The 26,620-nt window shown below is 43.6% G+C and overlaps 1 protein-coding gene and 1 long non-coding RNA gene across 3 annotated transcripts; one reads left to right on the top strand and one right to left on the bottom strand.

The window, feature by feature from the left end:
- The first annotated feature begins 1,481 nt into the window (after positions 1 to 1,481).
- LOC140909066 (uncharacterized) lies at positions 1,482 to 11,298 on the top strand. The gene is made up of 4 exons (XR_012158064.2): positions 1,482 to 1,657; positions 4,058 to 4,162; positions 9,603 to 9,692; positions 10,697 to 11,298. It is a non-coding gene; the product is annotated as an uncharacterized LOC140909066 (long non-coding RNA).
- Positions 11,299 to 11,330: 32 nt separating this feature from the next.
- Positions 11,331 to 25,417, bottom strand: ABRACL (ABRA C-terminal like). 2 transcript variants are annotated; one of them, XM_073337481.1, is made up of 4 exons: positions 25,337 to 25,417; positions 21,703 to 21,805; positions 17,156 to 17,222; positions 11,331 to 11,618 (listed from the first exon to the last, which is right to left on the bottom strand). In XM_073337481.1, exons 3-4 carry the CDS (start codon positions 17,214 to 17,216, stop codon positions 11,434 to 11,436), a joined length of 246 nt encoding a protein of 81 aa, XP_073193582.1. In that variant the 5' UTR covers positions 17,217 to 17,222; positions 21,703 to 21,805; positions 25,337 to 25,417; the 3' UTR covers positions 11,331 to 11,433. The 2 variants fall into 2 exon arrangements, with proteins under 2 accessions (XP_073193582.1, XP_073193581.1); XM_073337480.1 differs by lacking the exon at positions 21,703 to 21,805 and having other exon boundaries at positions 25,337 to 25,416.
- Positions 25,418 to 26,620: the final 1,203 nt, after the last annotated feature.

The raw sequence follows: 26,620 nt of genomic DNA, 5'->3' as shown, positions 1-26,620 counted from the left end.
TTATATTCTTTACTAATCCTTTCAATTTATGCATTATATATTTACTATAGTTATTGCTTAATTTATGCCTTTTCAGAAAAAAATTGCCAGTCTTCTCTGTGGTTGCCCTGTTTATAGTCTCAGACTGTGAGACCGCTGACCAGGTGCAAGGACAATGGCTGTCTATTAATTTCTCCACACCAGTTGTTACCCTCATCATGCACAAAGTCTGGGTCCTGCTGATGAGAGCCCTGTTATGGCTGCTGCTCTGTTGTGAATTTTATTTTAAGAGCAGTTCATTCTGATAGTAAAGTGTATCCATGGGTCAGCATGTATTATAAAAAATCATAGATCAGGCTTCAAATCCATTACAGAGTAACTCATAAGTCTATTCCTGCAACAGAAACAGGTCCATATTAAAAAAATATAAAAGCTTACCCATCATTATTATAAACTATTAATCTTATACAACTCTCTGTAGGACTCACTGCTTGTGGGCCCTTGAGACTGCAAGTCTTGAAACAAATAAGCAGGTTTTGTTCAGCTTACACAGAGCTTCCCTTCCATCTTGTAACAATACAAAGAAAGAAAATGTAAAAAATGAACATCAAACATATAGGAGAAAACAAGATGTTCAGCACTCTGGGGAGATTGCAATTGATTTGCCCTATACTGTATACACATCAGTAGGTCTCTGTGCTGACTTTCAAAAAACCTACTAGGGTCTGCTCATTCTTTCCCAGGGGTTTTCCCTCTATGCGCGGCTAGTGCTGAAGTCTGTCTGGTTTGTGGGTTTTTTAGTGCAGGCGCGGAGATACTTCTATTCGGCAAGGCTAGCTCTTCCAGCAGTTAAGACCATGCTATAGACATCTAGAGCCAAATTTTCCCCTCCTGTGCAGCATGATGGACTTCAGTGCCGTTGCACTGGTGTAACTGGAAGCAGAATGTAGTGCTAGTTTGTAGGGATGATGCAAAGGTTCAGGTTTCTGTGAAGCCTCAGTACGTGTAGCTTGTTGGGCTGATACTGAGGCATAAGTCTCTGTGAACGTTACTAGCTCAGCAGCCATCGTGCGAGATCACTAGGTCGACTGCTTTAGAGTGCTGGACGGAATCCAAAGCAGGGTTCAGAGGCTTTTACAAAGTTACTGGCTAAGCATGAGTGATTAAAGATCAATATGAGAAGGGGGGCTCACCAGTTCTGGTGGTTGTGTGTCTCCATGGGGATTGCTGTCATGTGATAAAGTGACATTGCATCGGCTTGTGTGATGGGATGGGAGGTAGCAATGGGAAGACCGAGAGAAAGAATTGAATGAATCTGAAGAGTCCATCTCCCCAAGCAGGCCCGCTGCTAGTCAAACAAAAGTGTGTGTGAGAAAGTGTTTATGTGCACAGGGTTTGGAGCTCTACAGGGTGGTGGCAGTGGGGGCTTTCAGCTGCCAGCTGGGGGGGAGAGAGAATTATTTCCCCTGGGTTTTGGCAAGGGGAGGGGAAACCACTAACAGTCACCCTTTTCTCTTAGGGGAGGAGGCACCAGATCCTACCTCTTTCCGCTTGGAGGGCAAGGGAAGAGATCTTCCTGACTTTAAAAAAAAAAAGGGGAAGAAGAAAGACGGGGAGCTTCCATCTTAAAGAATTCTTCTCTTCCCATCAGGTGCCAATGCTTGTACACCTACTCAAGGTAAGGCTGGCAGCACATCCACTCCCCACAGAGGTCCTAGCTCCTCCTGTTGCTCTCACTTCAGATTCTCCTGCCTGATGCAGCCCCACTTAGAATCATAGAATATCAGGGTTGGAAGGGACCCCTGAAGGTCATCTAGTCCAACTCCCTGCTCGAAGCAGGACCAATTCCCAGTTAAATCATCCCAGCCAGGGCTTTGTCAAGCCTGACCTTAAAAACCTCTAAGGAAGGAGATTCCACCACCTCCCTAGGTAACGCATTCCAGTGTTTCACCACCCTCTTAGTGAAAAAGTTTTTCCTAATATCCAACCTAAACCTCCCCCACTGCAACTTGAGTTCACACTTCACTAGTTAGTAAAGAGGCAGGAGGAGGGGGAGCTCTGAGGGACATACTTTAATCCCTGGATGATCATTACTTTTTAATCTACTTCGTATTGCAGCTGGACCTTTTATAAGTGATACACTCTTCTGGTTTGGCCCTGTGCGCGGAAGAGGAAAGAAAGGGTAGTGAAGAGCAGAGAGTGTATATAGTATTGGAGGGCATAAAGTAATGGATGTTTTGTCTGTTTTTTAGCCAAAAAAATGACTAAAGTTTGCTAGTGTAGAGAGAGGTAGAACCTCTAACTCAGCAGTACTCACATTGACTCCACCACATTTTTCGTTCCATGACAGTAAAAGCAGCGAGAAATACCTTTGTATCTGAATATACAAAATAATAAAGTATCCTTTCTGTTCTCATCAAACTGGCTTTTACATCCTCTGGATCCAAATGTAAATCTCTGCCAAACAGAGGAGTTTAAGAGTGTTAATCTTGTGGCTCATTTTACACAGGGTAGAGTGATTTGAAGTCATTGGGGAGCAATAATATTTTCAGAGAAGAGTCCTCGGTTGAGGCTGAAGTTTGCAGCACTGCTAAAAATATATAAACCACTTCTACTACAGCAGAAGGTAGTGATTTGAAAAAATCAGATTTAGGAATGGAAAAGACACATTCTTGAAAAATCCAAACCCACTTGACTGTGTTTGGCCCAATCCTGTAGTCCTCACTGAGGCAAAGCTGTTGCCTGTATTCAACAAACATTGATGGCAGTTTTCCCAAGTACAAAGCCCAGGATTGAGCCCTTTGTATTGGAAAACTTCCAACAAAACTAACCCTCTTAGGATCTGCATATATTTGGAAACACCAAGCCTCATTCTCCACTGGCTTGTACCTTACGTAGTCACTTGCACCTGTGCAATCAATCAGGAGCACTGTCACTCTTTACAGAGCATGGGGTATGCACCGATGAGTTCTTTGATAGTTGCTCAGTCCAGTGTGCAAGTGACAGGCCCATCCACAGCAGATTCTTTCCTCCTCTGACTCCAGTCATCTCAAAGCTTGATGCAGTCCACTTCGCTCCATCTACAAGCTGACCACCAACCAGAGCAGCATTCTGCACTCCTTTCCCAATCATCCACAGAGTCCAAAGGATACTAAGGCATCTTTGCAAGCATCCTGAAATCTATGCAGCAGTCTGACTCTCCTTCTAGACCCTCCGCGAGCTTCAAAGTACAGCACACTCTTTGCTGTGCACCTGTGCAAAGTGGGTGTAAAACATTCTATTTTTGATTTGGTAGCATTGTATATCTTGCATAGGTATAAGTGACTATGTGAAGTGCAAGGCAGTGGAGAGCGAGGGCTGTTTTCTGCAGGGGAAGAGGAGTCTGAAGATCAATTCACTTGCCTCCTTGAGCTTGCCAGCCAACCAGGCTATCTCAAGTACCCAAGGTGGCAAACTGATTGGTTCCCAGGCAGCAGTGGAGTTGGTACAAACTGGAAGTGAGAAAGGAGCCAGCATAGTTGCAGAGGAGTGGTGTGTGTATGAGTCTGTGGAGATGTCCTTTTTGAAGAAAATGCCTAGAGAAGCTAGCCTGGATGGTAAAAATGGCCGTCTATCACTTAAATAAAAACCAACCAAAATGAAAAACAAAGAAGCCAGATAGACTTGAACTATCAAAAGATGAAACCTGACTCTGAAGCTGAGTCAACATTGAGTTTTCCTTAACATGTCTCACCCCTGCACTAGCCTCGTGGAGCTCCACCCCTAGTAGCAATAGTGGAGCTTTAGGACAGACAAAACTTAAGTCTGGATCAGACGTCTAGCGCTTGGCCATTCCCCTTTCTACCAGAAGCCATTTGCTTCAGTCACAGAAAGAAAAACGTGCACAACCATTTCTGAATAATTTTCCCCATCCTTTCCCATGATCTGGGTAAAGACTAAGGCTTAATTGAAAGAGTAAACTGGAAAGAAATAATATGGGAAGCTGGTGATGACTCCTATATTTAGGTTGCCTAATACTTGCTATCATAAAAGATTCTTGCAAAGTTTTGTATTTAGATTTTACTTATTTATTTTATAGGAATTCCAACACCTCCATTATTTGCAGCAGGTCTTTGAAATTTGGCAGGAGAAAAGCCCTGGCAGAAGAGAAGTCCTTTTCTCTGTCCCATGAAATTCCATTCAGGTTTGGATGAATTGAAAATTTGGTTTGAAAATTGTCATTTCCCTTCTGCTATTTGTATCAGCAGCAAAATTGTGGCAGCCTGCCAAAATAAATGAACATAAACATTCTAAGGAGCTAGACCCAGGTCACTGCTAAGGCAGCAGCAGCAGGCACTGTGCAGGGAATCCCAGGATCAGGCAGACTGGAAGGAAGGAAGAGAGAGCTGGCTGGGCATCTTCCCACAACTCCTCACTCTGGATCCAGCACGAAACCCTAGTGGCCCATTCCCCCCCCTCTGGAGGCACTACAGGGATAGGCGTTCGCTCCCACTTGCCAGGGTTATCTGCATATATCTCACTTAATCATTTCCCTGTCATTGTGGGGGTCTCAAGCACTGGTGTATCTCAGTCCCTCCTGTTTTCTGCCTGTGACACATAATAGTCTGGTCCTGTGAGCTGTAATACTTTGGTCTCATTTTGTTTGTTGGGTTGGTATGTAGGTGCTGGGTGAGGTTGATGGCCTGTGCTATACAGGAGGTCAGACCAGATGATCTAGTGCTGAGGTAGGCAACCTACGGCATGTGAGCTGATTTTTCAGTGGCACTCACACTGCCCAGGTCCTGGCCACCAGACTGGGGGCTCTGCATTTTAATTTAATTTTAAATTAAGCTTCTTAAACATTTTAAAAGCCTCACTTACTTTACATACAACAATAGTTTAGTTTTATATTAAAGACTTATAGAAAGAGACCTTCTAAAAATGTTAAAATGTATTACTGGCACGTGAAACCTTAAATTACAGTGAATAAATGGAGACTCGGCACACCACTTCTGAAAGGTTGCCGATCCCTGATCTAGCGGTTCTTCTAGCCTTACATTCTATGCTTCTAAATTACATTTATTTCTTCATTTAAAAGGGACATGGTCAGGGTAAAAAATATGTTATCACACTAACTTCCTTACCTACCTTAATAGTAACACCTTAGGTTAGAATAAATCAACAAGAACAAATACAGTCTAATTTACTTTGCACTATTTCTACTGTTTCCTTTCAGCCCTTCTTCACTCTTTTAGAGGTCAGTTTTACTTTCATTTCTAGAGAGTTTTGAGGTCCGTGTCACTCTCTGGATTTCATGCACCAGCACAATTTGGCAATGCTAGGTTGCAAGCACTATAATGGAATGTTTAAATCCAAATTAAAAACCTGCTTTTACTGACTTTTAAAAAATGGAATGAAAGCATATTGGGTGAAACCCTGGCTCCATTGAAATCAGTGATATTATGGTATTGAAATCCTTTTTAACAATTTGTTTTCCTCACCTGCATACCATTATAACTTTAAAACTAAATTATTATTAGTTTTAGTGGTCTCAACAAAATCATATACACATGTTTACTGACTATTGTCTAACCAAAGGTAAAAGAACTTTATTAGGGCACACATCTGTTAATGGAGTCTCAACTGTGTTAAAATATTCTTTTTCATGATGATGCAGTGTATTCTCGCAGTGTTTGACTAATAACCAAACACTGTTTTTCTGCAAACTGTTAAATGTGTTTTATATCTATAACAAAACATTTCTGAGAAGTCCAATTACTGTGGTTTCTGATTATTTATCTAGTTAGTACTGTGCAGTTATAAAAAGTGCTGGTTGGGGTTGTTGAAATGGGAGATAGTCCCTATCAATAAACAGCATGGCACTGGCTGGTGGGATTCCGGGGTTCCATTCCCAGCTTTACCATAATACAGGTTGTGCAAGCCCTTTAACATCTCTGTCTCAATTTTCCCATCTCAAATAGGGGAATACTTACCTACCACACAGAGGTTTAGAGACATAATTGTTTTTATAGTGCTTTCTGTCAGTCCAATTATCTATCTTAAGAACACCAAGTACCATGGTAGCTAGGCACTTTGGGTGAGAGCCATGGAGGAACTGAAGCACCTAAGCCCAACTGGCTCCAAATGGCAGGTTCCCGTTCATGGACTGCAAGCAGAGACAGGCACCTCCCTGCAGCCTGGACTTAGGTGCCTACCATCATGAAAGAGATAGTGCTTAGCATATCCCTCTCATCATCATGACCCATTGGCTAACTTAGGCAGCTTCCTGCCTAGCATGCTACGTTTTGTGGATCACATTCTTAGGTGCCTGTCTCTCCCCATTCATTGTATGGGGACCCTAGGCACCTAACTCGGGCTTTGGGGATGGCTGGGGTATTCCTGTGAGTTTCCAGGTGCCTAAAAGTTAGGTGCTGTGACACACCGCATTGCAATACCTACGTCCCTTTGTGGATCCTACCCGTTGGACCTAATTCTGCGAGGTGTTGAACTCCTAAGAGGCACTGAATGCCTTCATCTCTCATTGCCTTCAAAACATCGTCTTTTCAGGCCAAACTAACCTTCCAAGACAAAGTTATAGTGGGGTCTAAAATAAACCTTTGCCAAGGAATCTGTTTGCAGCCTTAGCTATGGAGAGTGGCTGGTGCCTCTCCATAATTCAAATGAAAACACTTTTGAATTTATATAGCACCTTTCATCTAAGCATTGCAAAAGGCCCAACCGTGCAAGAAACTGACTGTGCTCCTCCACCCAACTTGCTTTCAAAAGGCCAGTAAATACTTTCTGTTATATGTGCCTGTTTACATGTGTTCATAACTTACTGAACCTTCTTCCTCTGGGAAGATCTCAAATTAGTTTCACCCTGATGGAAAAAGAAACATGCAGGGTAACAGGATGCCATCACCTGCCAAAAAATGGTAAATCCAATCCAGAATCTTGAAAAAATATGGTGTGTGTGTATATAAATAAAGATACAGGGGAAGAGTCAGTGCTGTGCCTCTCAGGAGGTACAGCACAGAGGCATAAACCAGCATGGGAGGGCAAAGCATGGCTTTAAGACTCCTTTGTGCCACCAGAATCTGGGCAGCACTGGGTACCTACACAGACCCTTGACCACATGAGATCAGCGCCAGATGGAGCAGGATCATGAACATGAGAGTTCTGTATTGTGAAAATGCTGTACTGGGAAGCATTTAGGTCTAATTTTAAGCCTTTCTCTGAAAGGAAGTTTGATACAGATTTGATCTGACAAGACTTCAAGTGTGTGCTTGTAGATCAAGCTCTCCTCTCTCCCCAGGTATAAGCCTGATATTTAACCTCTCAGGTGCTTTGGCAAAGATAAGTATAATTTGTGGTGACATCTAGGCTACACTGTGAGAGAATACTCCCTCAGGAAATATACAGAAAGTACCTGCCAGAAGACAAGATTCAGTGGCTTAAATATGCATTATACTGTGTTAGGTGACTAAAATGATACTCAAAGTGGTGAAACTAACCAGAACTGCCACCATTGGGAATAATTCATTAGAACAGTTTTCCAATGGTAACTTTAAATAACCAGATCTTAAAGTTCATTGGCTTTCTGAAAATGTTGTCTTTGCAATTATTCAAGGCGAAAGCATATCCCGTTTTTAAAACTAATCTTGCAAATATTCACTCCAAGGATCCTTCAAATTCACTGTTGTAATGGCGCTACTTTTTAACTTGCTTTTAGTTTGATTTTAAGGCCATCCATCCTTAAATAAAAATTCTGGAGACTTCTTGCCTTTGAAATAGAAACCTTCAGAAGATCAAGCCTTGGGAGCAGAGGGGCAATTAGGCCTTGACCAGAATCAGAAATGTTGTGCTTTCAACGTTATCTGTGTTAGCAGCATGTTTGACCTCTAGTGGTGGCACTTCTCATTAATTGTTTTGTCTGCCTCCTTTATGCTAGATGTGATGTCTCTGAACAAACGCCCCACCGGACAGCCTAACATAGGTTTAACGGACAAGTTTCTGACTACAGCTGGACTGGCAATGTCAGGCAGCAGGGGAACCAGAGAGTATTCTTGGCACTCAGTGCCTCGCCTCAGCATTTGATATTTAGCGTCACAACCTTGTGGTACTTCCTTTGAACAAAAATGTCTTCTTAACTACTATATTTCAAAGGTATTCAGGCCTTAGAAGCATTTTGTCGGGATCATCAAATTCATATTCTTTGACCCAGGCCACCCACATACAAGTGTGTTGCAAATGGCTGTCAGAGTTCTGATGACACATTTTCCAGTTCTGGATTGTTCTGTTTCAGCTTACTTTGTTCATTTACTTCTTTCTGTTGCTTGACTGTGACTGAGTGCAAAGTGAATATTGTGATAAAGATCTATTGCAGAACCAACATGTTCCAGACTTGCCTTTCCCCCTGCCCAAGAAAGGACATGACACACTATTCTAGACAAGGAAACGTACAGCTTATTTGCAACGTCATGCTTCTTATAGTGCTATTTTCAGCCAGGGAGTTTTCACTTCCCAGGTGAGACTGCAGCACAGGTAGATATACCCATTCTAACTTTACGCATGCTAGCCATTTCTCTGACCTGTTTTCCATCGCTATGTCTGACACTGTTGTAGCCAAATCCACTACCCAGTGCATTCATTCACAGATCTGATGATATTTACTTGTGGCAAGAGGATCCACAGAATCGGTCTCGCACTTATTAAATATTCTGCCAATATTTGAACCTTCATTCCATGGATGCAGACGGCTACAGTGGATTCAGCTAAGACTCTACACAAACATTGACTGCTGAGATCTTTAGTTATGTTCTGTGGTATGCACTTAAAGCAATATTTTTGGTTATACAGCATTGTCATACCATAAATTCTAAGCTTTCAGGAACAGAGAGTTAAAACGAATCCTCACTTCCCCATCAGTAGATACACTACACGCTCACAGTACTGTCTCAACTGATTGTTATAGACTTGCTCTTGATTTCTGGAGTGAAGTTTCTCAGTGCCCTTGTGGTTAACTGGAACTTTCAAGGTTATTTCCATGCTTCCCACAGCATTGTCTTCCCTATCCTGAAAATGAGGCAACCCTGCATAATATCATTTGAACTTTCTAGGACACCCATGAGATCCACTGGAACAAGTTTTCTTTGTGTATCCACCATGCACAATACTCCCAGAAGCCTTGGATCCTCTTATCAGCGTAGAAAAGGTTGAGCTCCATAATAGGTGGAAGTGAAACGAGCACATATGGTTATGTGCAATCTAGCATATGGAACCATAAAATGAAAACACTGCTTTAATTGTGAATATCTGCGTGAACTTCATTTTGTCCTCTTTGGGAAAGTATGCTCCAAATCTACAGGAAGATATGACATTATGGAACACAACAAAAAATGTCAGCAATTTCAAAACACGTTGATACTATAAATTGTATTGGTATCACGTGGAATAGAGCCATTGAAGTTTGCATATATTAAGGAGTTAGCAATGGAAATGATACTCATTTAAAGCTTTGTAAAGATTCCCTAATGGCTTGTGAATTTCCTGTGCCTAAAATAAAAGTAGCCTCCCACTCTTCAGGCACTTTGTAGCCTGGATCAGTTTTCCTTGTATCTGAGTTACTTACCAATCTTTTACAGCTCTCTGAAGATCTGGCTGCAGACAAGGAACAGAATAGTAGACAGTCTTCTGGACTCCCTGTTGCCTGTCCCCCACACCACCACTCCTAGGTATATTAATCCCTTTAAAAATTATTAGTAAGATGGCTGTCTACCTAATAGAAGCTCTCCTTTTTCTCTCCTGCTTGGTCTAAAGTTTACTTTCAGTTACTGATTTGGGACAGGACAAAGGAATAGGAGAAGCTAGTGACTTCTGTGAAAAAGTGTTAGTCACAGACTCAGACTTGGAGTCCTTCCTTTCATGGATACTCTAATTTTGAACAAAGTGTTTGGGGAACTCAAGTAGATAAGGCTCTTCATCCATTCCCTCCTAGATCTAAAAGTTAAGGTGGGGATGGATGGAGTGAACCTAATGGAACTAAAGGCTTTCTGTAAACAACACATTCATTGAACAAACTATATTTCTTAACACTTTTCAGACAGACTTAAGAACAGACATACAAATTTCTCTCTTCTCTTGAATTCCACCAGAGAAATCAAGACAAAAGTGCAAGTACCACTAAAGCCAAACCCCAGGAAGTGAGTTTGGAAGTAACTCTGGGCCTGTGGGCCGGATTCATACCTTTGCCAGGACTAACTTGCACAGGGACCTAGGGGAAGCTGAATACCATTCCCCCCGTTCTCTGCTGGGGATAAAGATGCAGGCTATGAAAGGTAGCTGGGGATACCTTAAATTGTGCTTCCCACTGTCACAACTCTTATGGGGCTAGAAGCAATGGGGAATTGTTGGGCTGTAGGTGCACTTCAGCAGTGCCTCCTCCTACTCAGAGGACGGTAGTGGGTTACAGAAGTGGTGCAGAAGTGGCAGAATTGGGGAAGGGGTGGATCTGAACTAGGAGGGTTCAGTGTGGTGGAGGAGATGAACTAGTGTGACTGCAACGCAGGGTGAATTATTCCTATTGTGTGCTTTGCTGCTGATGGAGTAAGGACCCAGTCCATTCACACAGACCACTCTGAAGCCAGCCTATATACACATCTGACTCTTTAGAACACTTTTATTTCCACTAAAAAAAACAAAAAAACTAACTTTGCTTTATTTTTACCTTTCTCACCAGCTAAATTTCCTGTTAAATTCACGGTGATCCATGCTGACAAGTTCACTTCTTGTTTTAGTTACACAAAAGGAATCAAATAGCATGAAGATTCCATGAAATTCGTAGACAAGACTGAAGATGAACAAGTTGAACTCCTCTAATGATCAATATTGTTAATCTTTATGATCGGGGAAATCAAGCCCATTTCCTGATTTAAACAAATTCTGCAGTTTGCCTCTCCTGCTCTCGCCTTCTCCCCATGGAATTTGGAAATAAAAGGTGGCATTATAGTGCAAAACTATTTCCATTTATCTAGCTCACTTTAAGTAACAAGGCTAAATGATTGAACTGAGTAATTCTATTTGCTTTCTACAGATGAAAGGAAACAACAACAATTATATAAATTTAGGCATGTTTTATTTTATACTTTCACAGCAGATTTTGGTTTGTAAACACAGATAAGTTACCAGTTCTGTCTCTTCTTTCATGGTGACAATAACTGAGAGATGCATTTTTTAAATGTATTACCTGAGTTAAAAAGAGAGATTTTGTGTCTTTTACCTTACAATCATTTACAGTAATGTTCACAGAAGGAATACAAAAAGAAATATTTTCCAAAATAAGACAGTCTCCTTTTTACTAGAAAGTTATAGAAAAATACATCAAAACACACTAGGATGATTTGCCTTGATCTGAAATGTCTGCATATCATTTACCTGAAACAAATTAACTAATGCACAGGAGAAGTGCAAACTGCATTAGTCCTGCAGTAACAAAATATCGACATGGTCATGAACACCTTGTAAAAGTAACTCTCCTGGGTAAGTAACAATCTTCCTTCGTTTTGCAGCCTTAAGAGTGCCCACTAGGGCCTCAAAGAGGTTGGCACATTTTTCATCAGCAAAGAGCACACCAAACTTCACACTCAGCTTTCCATCAGCATCTAAATCAGAGATAGGAGTGTTACAACACATGCAGATTGTCCTTCAGTTGGAGGAATATTTGGAGGTATTGATATGAAATACAGTCAAAACACGACAGGAGACTTGGATTGTATTTCCAGCTCAGTGAATGATCTTTTGTGGGACCTTGGCCAAGCCACTTCACCACTCTGATACTTACCTTTCTTTGTAAAGTGGAGATCTATGGATGAAAAGCACTATAAGACATTATTATTGAAGCTGTAGAAATTGATTTGTTTTAAAATAGTTTCTTATGCTGGTTAACATTTAAAGTCCAAATTGAAAAGCTAATGTGTCCCTCTTTGCCTCACAAAAATAGCTCTCTTGAAGTGGTACAAATTAATTTCAAAACAATCACTCAGTCTACATTCTCTCTAACAAGCAGATAATGTTATGTAATAAACAAAATTTAATTAACAGGTTTTTTTATTAAAATAAATAGAAATAAACAGAGTTACACTTTCATAAAGCTGGAATAACAAATTATTAAACCAGATCCTAGTTCAGAGGTGGGCAAACTTTTTGCACCGAGGACCACATCGGGGTTGCCAAACTGTATGGAGGGCCAGGCAGGGAAGGCTGTGACTCCCCAAACAGCCTGGCTCCCCTGCCCCCTCCCATTTCCTGCCCCCTGACTGCCCCCCTCAGAATCCCCAACCCATTCAACTCCCCCTGCTCCTTGTCCCCGACCTCTCCCTCCCGGGACTCCCCTCCCTATCCAACCCCCCCACCCCTTGTCCCCTGACCACCCCCTCCCAGGACCCCACCCCCCATCCAACCCCCCCTTCTCCCTGTCCCCGACTGGTCCACAGGACCTCCTGCCCCTTATCCAACACCCCCCCCCCCTCCATCCCCTTACTGGCCGGAGCCAGCCATGCTGCCCAGCAGGAGCTCGCAGCCACGCCGCCCAGAGTGCTGGTGGCGTAGCTACGGGGGAAGGGGGGACAGCAGGGGAGGGGCCTTCCCGGCCGCGAGCTCAAGGGCTGGACAGGACGGGCCCGTAGTTTGCCCACCTCTGTCCTAGTTGCACACATTTCTTATTTTATCATTATAGACACTTCTTTTAAAAAAGGTAGAGCTCTAAGAATGTTAAATGTGATATATTGTAGTGAAAAGAATAGTCTTTGTTCTAAGCAAGTTCATGGAATTTGGAAATGATTTTCAAAGACGTTGAACAACCACCTACAATAGCACTCTTCCCTTGCACCACAGAATCATAGGACTGGAAGGAACCTTGAGAGGTCATCTAGTCTAGTCCCCTGCATTCGTGGCAGGACTAAGTATTATCTAGACCAGTGGTTCTCAACCAGGAGTCCGGGGCCCCCTAGGGGGCCATGGGCAGGTTTCAAGGGAGCTGCCAAGCAGGGCCAGTGTTAGACTCATTGGGGCCCAGGGCAGAAAGCCAAAGTCCCACCAAATGGGGTGGAAGTCCAGGGCCTGAGCCCCGCCACATAAGAACGACCATAATGGGTCAGACCAAAAGTCCATCCAGCCCAGTATCCTGTCTACCGACAGTGGCCAATGCCAGGTGCCCCAGAGGGAGTGAACCTAACAGGCAATGATCAAGTGATCTCTCTCCTGCCTTCCATTTCCACCCTCTGAAAAACAGAGGCTAGGGACACCATTCCTTACCCATCCTGGCTAATAGCCATTAATGGACTTAACCTCCATGAATTTATCCAGTTTTCTTTCAAACCCTGTTATAGTCCTAGCCTTCACAACCTCCTCAGGCAAGGAGTTCCACAGGTTGACTGTGCACTGTGTGAAGAAGAACTTCCTTTTATTTGTTTTAAACCTGCTACCTATTAATTTCATTTGGTGGCCCCTAGTTCTTATATTATGGGAACAAGTAAATAACTTTTCCTTTTTCACCTTCTCCACACCACTCATGATTTTATATACCTCTATCATATCCCCCCTTTGTCTCCTTTTTTCCAAGCTGAAAAGTCCTAGCCTCTTTAATCTCTCCTCTTACGGGGCCCGTTCCAAACCTCGAATCATTTTAGTTGCTCTTCTCTGAACCTTTTCTAATGCCAGTATATCTTTTTTGAGACAAGGAGACCACATCTGTACACAGTATTCAAGATGTGGGCATACCATGGATTTATATAAGGGCAATAAGATAGTCTCCGTCTTATTCTCTATCCCTTTTTTAATGATTTCAAACATCCTGTTCGCTTTTTTGACTGCTGCTGCACACTGCGTGGATGTCTTCAGAGAACTATCCATGATGACTCCAAGATCTCTTTCCTGATTAGTTGTAGCTAAATTAGCCCCCATCATATTGTATGTATAGTTGGGGTTATTTTTTCCAATGTGCATTACTTTACGTTTATCCACATTAAATTTAATTTGCCATTTTGTTACCCAATCACTTAGTTTTGTGGGATCTTTTTGAAGTTCTTCACAGTCTGATTTGGTCTTAACTATCTTGAGCAGTTTAGGATCATCTGCAAACTTTGCCACCTCACTGTTTACCTCTTTCTCCAGATCATTTATGAATAAGTTGAATAGGACTGGTCCTAGAACTGACCCTTGGGGAACACCACTAGTTACCCCTCTCCATTCTGAAAATTTACCATTTATTCCTACCCTTTGTTCCCTGTCTTTTAACCAGTTCTCAATCCATGAAAGGATCTTCCCTCTTAGCCCATGACACCTTAATTTACATAAGAGCCTTTGATGAGGGACCTTGTAAAAGGCTTTCTGGAAATCTAAATATACTATGTTCACTGGATCCCCCTTGTCTACATGGTTGTTGGCCCCTTCAAAGAACTCTAATAGATTAGTGAGACATGATTTCCCTTTACAGAAACCATGTTGCCTTTTGCCCAACAATCTAGGTGTCTGACAATTTTATTCTTTACTATTGTTTCAACTAATTTGCCTGGTACGGACATTAGGCTTACCAGTCTGTAACTGCCGGGATCACCTCTAGAGCCCTTTTTAAATATTGGCTTTACATTACCTATCTTCCAGTCATTGGGTACAGAAGGTGGTACATTGGGTACAGTCATTGGGTACAGGTTACAAACCATAGTTAATAGTTCCGCAATTTCACATTTGAGTTCCTTCAGAACTCTTGAGTGAATGCCATCTGGTCCCGCTGACTTGTTACTGTTCAGTTTCTCCATTAATTCCAAAACCTCCTATAGTGACACTTCAATCTGTGACAATTCCTCAGATTTGTCACCTACAAAGGACGGCTCAGGTTTGGGAATCTCCCTAACATACTCAGCCGTGAAGACTGAAGCAAAGAATTCATTTAGTTTCTCCACAATTATTTTATCGTCTTTAAGTGCTCCTTTTGTATCTCGATTGTCCAGGGGTCCCACTGGTTGTTTAGCAGGCTTCCTGCTTCTGATGTACTTAAAAATATTTTGTTATTACCTTTTGAGTTTTTGGCTAGCTGTTCTTCAAACTCCTTTTTGGCTTTTCTAATTACATCTTTACACTTAATTTGGCAGTGTTTATGCTCCTTTCTATTTATCTCACTAGAATCTGACTTCCACTTTTTAAAAGGTGCCTTTTTATCTCTCACTGCCAAACTTAGCTTCACAGGGGCCCCTGTGGCATGGGGCCCCCCACAATTGTCCTGCTTGCTACCCACTAATACTGGCCCTGGCTTTTATATGCAGAAAATCAGTTGTTGTGGCACAGGTGGGCTGTGGAGTTTTTATAGCATGTTGGTGGGGGCCTCAGAAAGAAAAAGGTTGAGAACCCCTAATCTAGACCACCCCACTCTTAAAAATCCCCAATGATGGAGATTCCACCACCTCCCTAGGCAATTTATTCCAGTGCTTAACCACCCTCATAGTCAGGAAGTTTTTCCTAATGTCCAATCTAAACCACCGTTGTTGCAATTTAAGGCCATTGCTGCTTGTCCTATCCTCAGAGGTTAACAAGAACAATTTTTCTCCCTTCTCCTTGTGACAACCTTCTATGTACTTGAAAACTGTTATCATGTCCCCTCTCAGTCTTCTCTTCTCCAGACTAAACAAACCCAATTTTTTCCAATCTTCCCTCATAGGTCATGTTTTCTAGACCTTTAATCATTTTTGTTGCTCGTCTCTGGATTTTCTCCAGTTTGTCCACATCTCTCCTGAAATGTGGTGCCCAGACCTGGACACAGTCAGGGGTGAAAGTAAGGGGGTACGGGCCGGTACAGCGTACTGGTAAAAGGTAGCCGCCAGTACCGGCCCGGACCGCTGACTTTAAAGCGCTAGAGCAGCAGTGCTTTAAGAACTCTGCTTAAGGTGATGCCGCAGCAACGCTTTAACGTCGCTGCCCCTTTTGCATCCCCGATCGGCAGCTCTGCCAGGTCCCTACCAGCAGGGCCGCCAACTCGGGGGGGGGGGGGGGGGGGCTCGCAAAAGGGGCAGCGACGACCCGGCAGGACCACCGATGGGGGGCACAAAAAAGGCAGCGATGTTAAAAAAAGGGCCGCTGACAGTGGGGGGGCAGGGGGGCAAAAGAAGTAGCTGCCCCAGGGCTGCGATTTGAAAGGGCTCGGAGCCCCGGGCCCTTTAAATCGCCGCTGGAGCCCTGGGCGGCGCGGGCCAGGGAGCGCAGATGGAAGGGCTGGGGGACGCTGACCCCCAGCCCTGCCCCTTCTGCCCGAGGCCATGCCCCTTCTGGGGAGGGAGGGAGGGAGGGAGGAGGTAGAGCAGCCACGTACTGGTAAGAGCTGCATTTTACTTTCACCCCTGGACACAGTACTCCAGTTGAAGCCTAATCAGCGTGGAATAGAGTGGAAGAATTACTTCACGTGTCTTGCTTAAAACACTCCTGCTAACACATCCCAGAATGATGTTTGCTTTTTTTGCAAGTGTTTCACTGTTGGCTCATATTTAGCTTGGGATTTATTATGACCCCCAGATCCCTTTCCGCAGTACTCCTTCCTAGGCAGTCATTTCCCATTTTGTATGTGTGCAACTGATTGTTCCTTCCTAAGTGGTGTACTTTGCATTTGTCCTTATTGAATTTCATCCTATTTACTTCAGACCATTTCTCCAGTTTGTCAAGATCATATTGATTTCTAATCCTATCCTCCAAAGCACTTGCAACCCCTCTCATCTCGGTATTGTCTGCAAACTTTATAAGTGTCCTCTCTATGCCATTATCATGCTGAATCATTACTTCATTATTGACTTCAAAGGGAAGAGTGCTACTTCCCATAATACCTGAGCTGAAACTGGAAGACTCCCATCCAGCTAATGACCAAGGGTAAAATCCTGGCCCCACTGAAGTCAATGGGAGTTTTGCCATTGATTTTAATGGAGCCAGGATTTCATTCCAAGGCCCCCAACCTGCATTGACTTATGCATGTACTTAACTTCATGCATAAGAGTAGTCCCTGTTATGCAATGTGGGTAGTGCCATTGAAGTCAAAGTTAAACATATATGTAAGTCTTCGTAGAACTGGGACCCAAGCCTTATTGGTTGATGAGTGATGTGAAGTTCACAAGTTGACATAGTAAGGCTAGACCTGTGTGATCAGTGAGATTACAGTACTTACTTTTGGTCCCCAGCCGCCGAATCTCCTCAACTAAGAGGTTAATTTCATGTTCCACATTCATTGTTGTCTACAAATAGAGTAAATGTATATTTAGATAGATATAAGGTATTAAGACCAATCCCTGCAATTTCTTTTAACTCATCTGATCTGATCCTTGTTTATATATCTCCAGTGTTGTCAACTCTCATACTTTTATCATGACTCTGACAATATTGATGTTTCACTCAAAGCCCCAGATTTTGGAGACGTGATTATGTGACAAGCAGGTTTCAATTTTTAAAAGGGTAAGTTTCTAGTCCTCATGGTTTCAGAGGAAAGCTTGAAAATGTGACACAAATGCACTCTGTAGGCTAGAAGCAAACAAAAAAGAACCCCAAATGTATTAATTTTTTAAAATCTCATATAGCTTTGTAAGCTGGTGACTATTTCACCAGCCCAGGAAAGAGCCAGTGCCACACCTGAGTCCATTTCCGGCCCTTGCCTCCAGGCACAATTTATTATTCAAACACCAACCACAAAACAAAGCAATTCATCTGACCAACTTCAGTCCCCAGAAGCTTTGCTGTTGCCTGTCTCAGCCAGCAGCCCTTGAAAGAGGACACATCCTTTCCTTAAATCCCCTGCTAGATCATGTGACAGGCAGGTAGCCCTTAAAACTTTCCTGACTGTTTTTCCCTGTCAGTCTTCCCTGCTTCCTGCCAACCATTCATCTTTCTGCCTGCAATATGGCATCAGTGGGAGTCTCAGCACCTTACTTTGGGCCCACAGTCATGCATTTGTAACCTCTAAGCAGGTATTAGCATGGCATTCTAAAGTGAAATGCATGGCAAAGACTGAATAGCTGTGTCTAAAAAGGGTTCTCCCCCTAAAATTTCCCACGATTACTATAGCTAGTGCAGCTCCACCAGTGGGAGCAACCTTGGGAGCACTCTAGAAAAGGCTCCAGGCAGCCACTGGTGTTTTCAGCACCACAGGCCAGATCCTCAAATGGTATAAATTAGTGTTGTTCCATTGAAGTCAATGGAGCTAAGCCAATTTACTTGAGTTGAGGATCTACCCCAAACTAACCTAATCCTGCTCAGAGCAGGTTTACACAACACAAAAAGGGTTAAAAGGCCAGTGATCACTGATACTTTATTTACACTGGTACTCCCACCTTACTATTGCCAGTGAACTGAACTGGTTTTAGCAGTGCTGGGAAAGTTTAGACAAATGCCCTGTCACAATGATGCCAATATTTACTTTCACTCACCGTGATCCCAAAGAACTATTAAAAGACAAAATTTGCCCCTGAATATGTTTTGTAAGACTCTCTTGGCCCACTAAATGCAACTTCCTTTGCTGTGAAATATGGCAACAGTCAATGCTATACAATAGTTTAGGGCAGGAAGTGAAGGAGAACTTATTTGGTAAAAAGACTGTAATTACCCAAATTGTTATTTGGCCAAAATACCAGGGTTAATAACCCTGTGCTTTTGAAAAATGTCATGGGATTTATAATGTGCACAGGTTTTCAGGGTCTCTTGCGCCTCATTTAAAAGGCAGTGGCAATACGACCTTGCACCATGCTGATACATTACTTGATGCTGATGCAGAGGGCAGAGGACCACTTACTAAATTGACATTTCTTGGGGCACCTAGCATTTTCTAGAGGGTTCCCACTGACAAATTAAGCAGGTTTGACCCTGCTTAGTTTGTAAGAGTTGAAAAGATCATAGTGCAGTGTAGTATGATGTACATCAACAAGCAAATACAAAGAAACCTGACTGGGCAAGTGCGATAAGGGTTATTTTGAGATGCAAACTGCACATCTCACTAGAATGTGATGCCTTGAATGGGTCCACTGGACATGGCCAGTTCATGGAAGATAGATTGGGACCATTGACTCTCTGCCAAGAATGGCATTTATATTCTGAAACCCCAGAACTTCTATGAGAAATGCTTAACCCTTTTGACTGGGTTTTATCAAATAGAGGGCAGTGATGGTCAGAATAGGTTTTATTATTTTATTGTTTAATAGATTTGTTCCATGTGTTTATTAAGAGTAAGATCAGCTCTCTTTTGACCTGACAACAGTAAGTTTTTCCTACAGTACTTTTAAACTCCTGTTAGCCCAGCAAAGCAAATTCCACTATGGAAGCATGGGCTGCGTTCTTCTCTCTCTCTGTCATGCACCAAAAGAATCTTTAACTTAGTCCCATTTTCAGATCTTTTATTACACATGCAAGAGCCAGGGACAAAATGTGACTTTCTGATCCCAGATTCAGTTTGCAAACTTGGCATCTAGAAAAAATAATCTTTGTTCATGTAAAGTGAGCAAGTCTAGCATGGAGTCATTGAGACACCCCATTATGCTAGTTTTTCAGTGTTATATAATTCCTTCCTCTTGCGTTAAAAGTTTATTAGAAAAGCCAGCTCCACAAACTTTGTGGCTTTATAGGAAAACAGGCTACTCACATGTGCATGGGTTTAGGGGATTTGGCACACACAACCTCATCCAACCTACATTACCTCCCTAAAGCATGATAACATGATTGATCATGAATATGCAAGTGGATATTAGCAAGTGCTGAACAATATTCCAACAGCAGATGCTGCAGTGCTGCCACCTCTTCAAAACGTGTTTAAAACTAAATGGCAACATGATATCAAAGTTCTAATTATATTAGGTGATGGAGCAAATGAATTCTTCAAACTTGAAGTTCCATTTTTTTTTAATTTAAAGTGATGGCAAAGTGCTTTGCATTGTACAAGACACAGAAGACAACCCCAAGTCCCAAGGAGCTTACAGTCTAAGAGCTGATCCTTCAAACACTACCAAGTGTAGTGCTTGCTACTGTAAGTAGTAACATTGACTTATATTTGAAAATGACTGTTTAAAATTAATTTAGATTCCCCCCCCACCACCATCAGTTTAGGAAAGAACATCTTGGAGACTAAGTCTGAACTACTTCTTTATGCAAAATTCCCATGAAAAGTCAAAGGAGATTGTATAAGGCATGCTTAACTGGAAGAATCGACACAAAGATATTATTTTAAGCAATACTACCCTGGTCTACACTGGGGGGGGGGGTGTCGATCTAAGTTACGCAACTTCAGCTACGTAAATAATGTAGCTGAAGTTGACATACTTAGATCAACTTACCATGGTGTCTTCACCACAGTGAGTCGACTGCTGCTGCTCCCCCGTCAACTCTGCCTGCGCCTCTCGCGGCGGTGGAGTACAGGAGTCGACGGGAGAGCGCTCGGGGGTCGATTTATCGCGTCTAGACTAGATGCCATAAATCGACCCCTGCTGGATCGATCACTGCCTGCCAATCCGGCAGGTAGCGTAGACATACCCTTAGATATTATTCACTTTACTTTGGAATAAATCCTTCATGCCAAATGTCAAAGCAAATGTCAACTCTAACATTCATTATACTAGTGCTGTTTGTGGCATCCAACATGATTTTCACCAGGTATTAGGAAAACTAAATTTCACTTTTCATCCTAGAAATTTGCCTGGCAGAAGAATGTAATATTATTTTGCCTGCATACCTGGAAATATGTTGTCAGTGCCTCTCTGTGCCTCAGTTTTCCCATCTGTAAAATGGGGATAATGATACTTACCTCCTTGTATAGTTCTTTGAGATCTACTGATGAAAAACACTGTAGAAAAACTAGGTTTTATTATTGTAATAATTTGTACATCATTTTTATCGCCAAAAATATGTCTAAAGTATCTGATGTTACTAGCTACTCAGTGTAATGCTATGCTAGATTAAAAGCCTGAACCTGTTCCCACTGAAGTGGAAATTTCCACTAAACTTTCCATTAACTTTAGCAGAATCAGGATTGGACCTACATGGTCAGACTTTATGATGTTTGTATTGTACTGAGATATGCTGGTGTAAGGTTTATGACTACTGCTTATCTAGTCCTAAAACTATTACAATTCAATGGCAAAAATGTATGTTAATTCAAAGTTAAGATTGCTTAGTGGTAGGTCATCCCCTGGCAGAACTCAAATTTCTGAAAACTAGGAAATGCACATTAAGGTTGCCAATGCAACCTTAACCTCTTTCCACACTGCCCCGATATGCCCCGTTAACACCCATACATTTACTCTGCTAACCCCATAGTTGCTGAAATGTTTGCGTTTTGTTTAACTCAACATTGTGCAAGAGGACAACTTACCACCAACTGAAGGACAGCTGTGTTACAGTGGAATGGTGTTCCTGGTCGTGTTTCAGATGGTGGAGTTTGTGTTAGGACACATGAGAGAAATCACAGGCGGGATTTCTTTTCCAAAATACTGACAGTTTTAGATTTGTGAGAAAGATCCTCTGAACCTTTTCCAACAGATGTACCCCAGAGGTGTCAGAACTTGTATTTTTCATTGCTATACCATACACCTTTTCTGGTCAGCCACAAACCCTCCCATTTCCTATTTAATGTTCTTTCAACACATCTTCCATTATTGTTGCTGTAGCAATTGTTTTCAGAGAAAATTATTACAGCTCCTGGACAGAACTCTTTGATGCAATCCAAATCTGCTCACTTACATTTTATGAGGCGTGCACCAGGAATAAGGCCCAGATCATTTCCACCAGAGTGAATCATCATAATGTCTGGTAGATCACCACCTCTTACATCACTGGTTAGATGCTGCAGAGTGAGCAAAAGATGATGCCAGTTCAGGACACCTCTCTCCATCTAATCTACCTGTAATCAGCAATCTTCATGTCTTGATGTACTCCTTGCTCTCCCACAAACTTTTGCCACCTCATGATCCACCCAGAATCCACATATTGGCAAGCCTGGCAGCACACATGTTTCTATAAATTCTTTTCCCTCAGTAGTCAAGGTACCTGTGGTGTCAGTTCCAAACCTCCACACTATGTATCTTTGAAAACACCATATTAATTTGCCCCAAGATCAGGAAGTAGCCACTTGTCCTTGGGGAGTGTCTGTGTGGGGATGGGTAAGTAAAACAGATTTTCTCAAACAACCAATCCAAAGCTTGTCTACCACCCATCCTCATTTCCTGTCCCCTCCACAGCCACAACCCCGCTCCCTGTGGCTAATCCCTCATCCCCTCATAGCCCCCCCCCCCCCCCAAAGTAGTCTAGCTCTTCCCCACCTGATATAATAAAATTTCTGGTTATTCTGGCTACTGCCTATTCTGCTGTGTTCACAGTAAACTTCCCCATAGAATAAAAGCACATTATAAGAAAGAGAACTTGTAGCAAGCAACATGAAGTATTACATCTGATGGTATACATGAGGTGCATACACATATAAAGGATCAGATACTGTCTTGGGTAAAACTCGACAGACTGAAACCATTTTGACCCACATCCCATCAATAATTTGACCTCTAGCTCTAAGCAAAGAGACCCCACCTAGAAACTTTTTGAAAAATGGCTATTTTTTCAGGCCTTATATCTTTGCAACCCATAGCTCAAATGACCCCTACCCTGCACCCTGCTGAGGCACCAAATGTCAAAGAAATACAGCTAAGCCTGCCACTTTTTAGAGGAATTGATGCAGCCTCAATTAGAGTGGCACTACCACAGCACTATAATAATGAGAAGTCCCTGCCCCAAAGAGCTTATAGTCAAATGGAATTGGTGGATGTGTGAAGGGTTTGTACATGGGTTGAGGTGCACAGGTCTAGCTGTGGGGAGCAGGGGGGGTTGGGATGCATTGGCAGAGCTGTGGGGTGCAGGAAGTTTGGGGTGCATTGGCAGAGCTATGGGGTGCAGGGATGGGGTGTGCAGGCAGAGCTGCGGGGGGCAAGGACTCCCTCACCTCTCTTCCCTCCTCTACCATGCATCCCCCTAAGCCCACTCCTTTTGCTGCAGCCCCAAACCACTCTCCTCATGTTTTTCCAATCCTCCATCCCCTAATACCACTCCCCTCTCCTCTACTTTTCCCCCCAAAATACTTTTATTATATTCCCTCCACCCCCAAATAAAATTGCCACCCATGACTGACAAATTGCAGCAAACTCCGGCCACTCAGTGCAAAACTCCTTTTGTCTTAGGTAGGGGCTTGTCATTAATTTATGCCTAGTTATATTAATTGAAGGCTGAGTTCACCACTATCAATCTCAATGAGGCATGTCATTCATCCAGTCTTTAGTAGCTCTCAGTTTAACAGTACAAGGCAGCAGAGGGAAACTGGGCTTTTGAGGGGGTGTACAGAGGCCTGTAACTAAGGAACCCCTCAGTCAAATGACCCCAAATTTGCATCACTAATGCTACCCAGCACCCCCCTGAGGCACACCAAGTTTCCAAGCAAGCTGATTAACCAATCAGATTTTAGAGCATTACTAAGTGTTGAGCTTTAAAGCATATAAAACAACAGGAATGGAAATTGGTCGAGTAATTTTTCTTATTGGTGTAGGCCTACTGTAAAAAATGTACATGAAATAACATTCTCAATTTAGGTCCCCCAAAGATTTAGTGGGTGCCGTGCACTACCTTGGGTAAAACTTGACAGACTGAGACCATCTTGACCCACATCACATTGGCAGTTTGATCCCTAGCACTGTGCAAAAGATCAAACAAAAAACCCAAACACACCACCTGGAAACTTTTTGAAACATTGCTATTTATTTCAAGACTTATATCTTTGGAACACCATGCTCGAATGACCCTAAATTTGGATCATTAGCCCTACCCTGAACCTTCTTAAGACACACCAAATTTCAAAGGAATCTGACTCAGCATGTCAATTATAGAGGACTTAGAAAGATCAATTTTTTTAACAGAAATCATGATGCAACCTTAACTATAGTGGCACTGCAGCACCATGATAATGCCCAAGTCCCAATGCTGCTTGAAGATCTGCTAGCATGAACCGTATTTCCTCATTGAATCCTGCTGAAGTCAATAGAAGTCATGAGTGCAGGGACCTTGCTAAAAGATTCTGTTAAGGATCAGAGTGGAAGATGTCCATTTCAAGACACCATCCCTCTGAGCAAAAATTTTAAACATAACAATTAAAAAGAAGGCATACCGAGTGAGAATGCAGTAAAAAGACTTCTTTTTCTGACCAACCTGTCTGCTGCCCTTTAAACTCAAGGCTGTGAGATCTGACAACTCGCATGAGGCGGAGATTTCTTTTGAGTGATGTTGTAAATGGTTTATTGAAACAAGCAGAAAAGCTCTTCTCCCAAAGGAGCTGCTTCAAAAACTGCTAGAAACTCTCTCCAAATGAGTAAGACTTGGCAGGGAACTCTCTGATGGTCTTGCAAATTTGTCAATTTAGTTTTAAACAAACCTGCCTTGGGTCCCTGTTTGTGTTTAAAGGGCCGTAAGCACATTCCTGTGCATTAGCTTAGTGCTCAGTAAATAACAGGTCTGCAATTGGAGAATGACTAACTTCCTTCCTGATATATACCACACACCCTATTTGGTCATGGTGCCTCGCTTGGAGTAGCATAGGGCTCATCGAGTATGGGCTCTAACCACACTTCATCCCGTGCGCTTTGCCTTCCTGCTGCCTCCAGATCCCGCTCTGTCCTCCTGTGCATAACTACCAACAACCGCATTGCTCTCCCGCTGAGCAAGGCGGCATGGAGCAGAAAGGCGATACGGCAGCCTGTGGGAGGCCCGTGGGTGCGGGGCGTGGAGAGTGGGAACTGCTGGGGCCGTGGCGAGCCCCTGCAGCAGCAGCAGCGCCCCGAAGTGCAGACCCGGAGGGAGGAACTCCCCACCCGGCGCAGGGGACGCGCCGCACATTCCTTTGCCCCCTTCTGGACAGAGCCTCGTGGCCTGTGAGCCCCGACGCTGCGGACTGGGTCTGCCCTACACTGCCCCGCTCCTCCATCCACGGCGCGGCGGAGGACTGTGGCCTCCCCGGAGCTGGGACGCAGCGTGCGGCAGGCACAGCAGGGGGCTCCCACCCCAGCCAGGTGCAGTGCGGTGTCACATAGGTCCCGGTGCGGAAGCGCTGCCCGCAGGGTGCAGCCAGCAGCCCCTTTCCCTGCCGCGGGCTCCCCCGGTCCAACCCCGGGAACGGAGACCTCCGCCCCTGCCCCGCGAGCGGACTCCCCGGCTGCGGCTCTGCAGTCATTCCGCGGCCGCGTGCGGGGAAGGCTCGGTGTGCAAAGGCCAGCCCCCTTCCCCTCCTCCCCGGGCACGGTGCCCCCCGCGGCTTGGGGAGCCAGCCGGGGCAGGTTCCACTCACCCGCTTATCTGCCCGCCCGGCGGCTTTTCTTGCAGGAATCAGAAGGGAGCGGCCAGAGGTGCCGAGTGCAGGAGGAGGAAGTGGCGGCGGGAGGCCGAGAGAGCTGCAACAAGTATATTTCAAATGCTGGGAGAAAGTGCCGCCCACGGGAATGGGGAAGCCTATGAGAATGGGCGGGGGGGATTCAACACAGAGTCTGCCTTTGTACAGCCCCAGCTCAAGAGGTCATGCAGGGGCTATTGCTCCCCCCAGCAGCCTCTCTCCCTGATCTTTTTGTTGTCTGCTGCACGAGATCCCCTCCCCCCAGTCGTTAGGCTGCCACAGAGCTTTCAGGCAGAGGCTGCTAGGTGAATTAACTCACCCATTGAATGGGACCCCGGAAACATCAACTCTGTGTAGGCAAGTGTAACTGGAGAGTCTCTAAGCTCTCCCATTGTAAAGGGATTTTTTTTTTATGTTGGGATTTTTTATTAACTTGCTATCCACTATTTTTGTGGATGGAGAAGCAAGTTTTGACTAGAGCCAGTCAGGAAAATAATGTACTATTTCCTGCACAAACTCAAGGAACTTTACATTCATCAGCTGACAGATAAGCTCTAACAAAATGAAATATTATTTATAGAGTACCCAAAAGTGTGCTGTGCTTTACAGACATAAGAACCCAAGTCAATGCCCTCAAAGAATTTACAGTCTACTTAAGCAATCTACAGGCAAAGAAGAAGGGATACAATGCAAGATTTCCTCTCTCTCCCATGATGTGCTATCAAAAATATAACTTTTTTCCCTTCTCTTCATTTTTTTTGGAGAAATAAAGGTTTGTTTTGTGTGTAGTCCTCCAACAGAGAAAAATTTATTGGGTTTGGACCAAAAGCCACAGATGGTTGTCCGTGCCTCTCTTTATCTATCAGTTCTAATGGATATGCTTCATAGATTTTAGGGCCAGTTAGGACCAATATGATCATCTAGTCTGACCTTCTGTATAATGTTGGCCATAGAACCTCACCTAGCAATTTCTGCACGTTTTAATCACATGTATTTTTAGTAAAAGTCATGGACAGGCCATGGGCAGCATGTGTGCTCTGGGGGGCCTGGGACCCCCAGTGGTGCTTGGAGGGGCAGGCGGGGTGCACATCCCAAGACCCCTGCTGCTGCTCGGTGGAGGGGTTTGGCAGGGCTGGTAAGCTCCCTATCTGATTCCGCATGGCTCTCCAGAAGCGACAACATATCCCTCCCTCAGATCCTAGGCGGAGGAGTGGCCAGGAGGGCTCCGCACGCTGTCCCTGC

This window comes from Lepidochelys kempii, chromosome 3, assembly GCF_965140285.1.
Source record: "Lepidochelys kempii isolate rLepKem1 chromosome 3, rLepKem1.hap1, whole genome shotgun sequence".
Lineage (NCBI taxonomy): Eukaryota > Metazoa > Chordata > Testudines > Cheloniidae > Lepidochelys > Lepidochelys kempii.
This window is presented reverse-complemented; position numbering and strand designations above follow the sequence as displayed.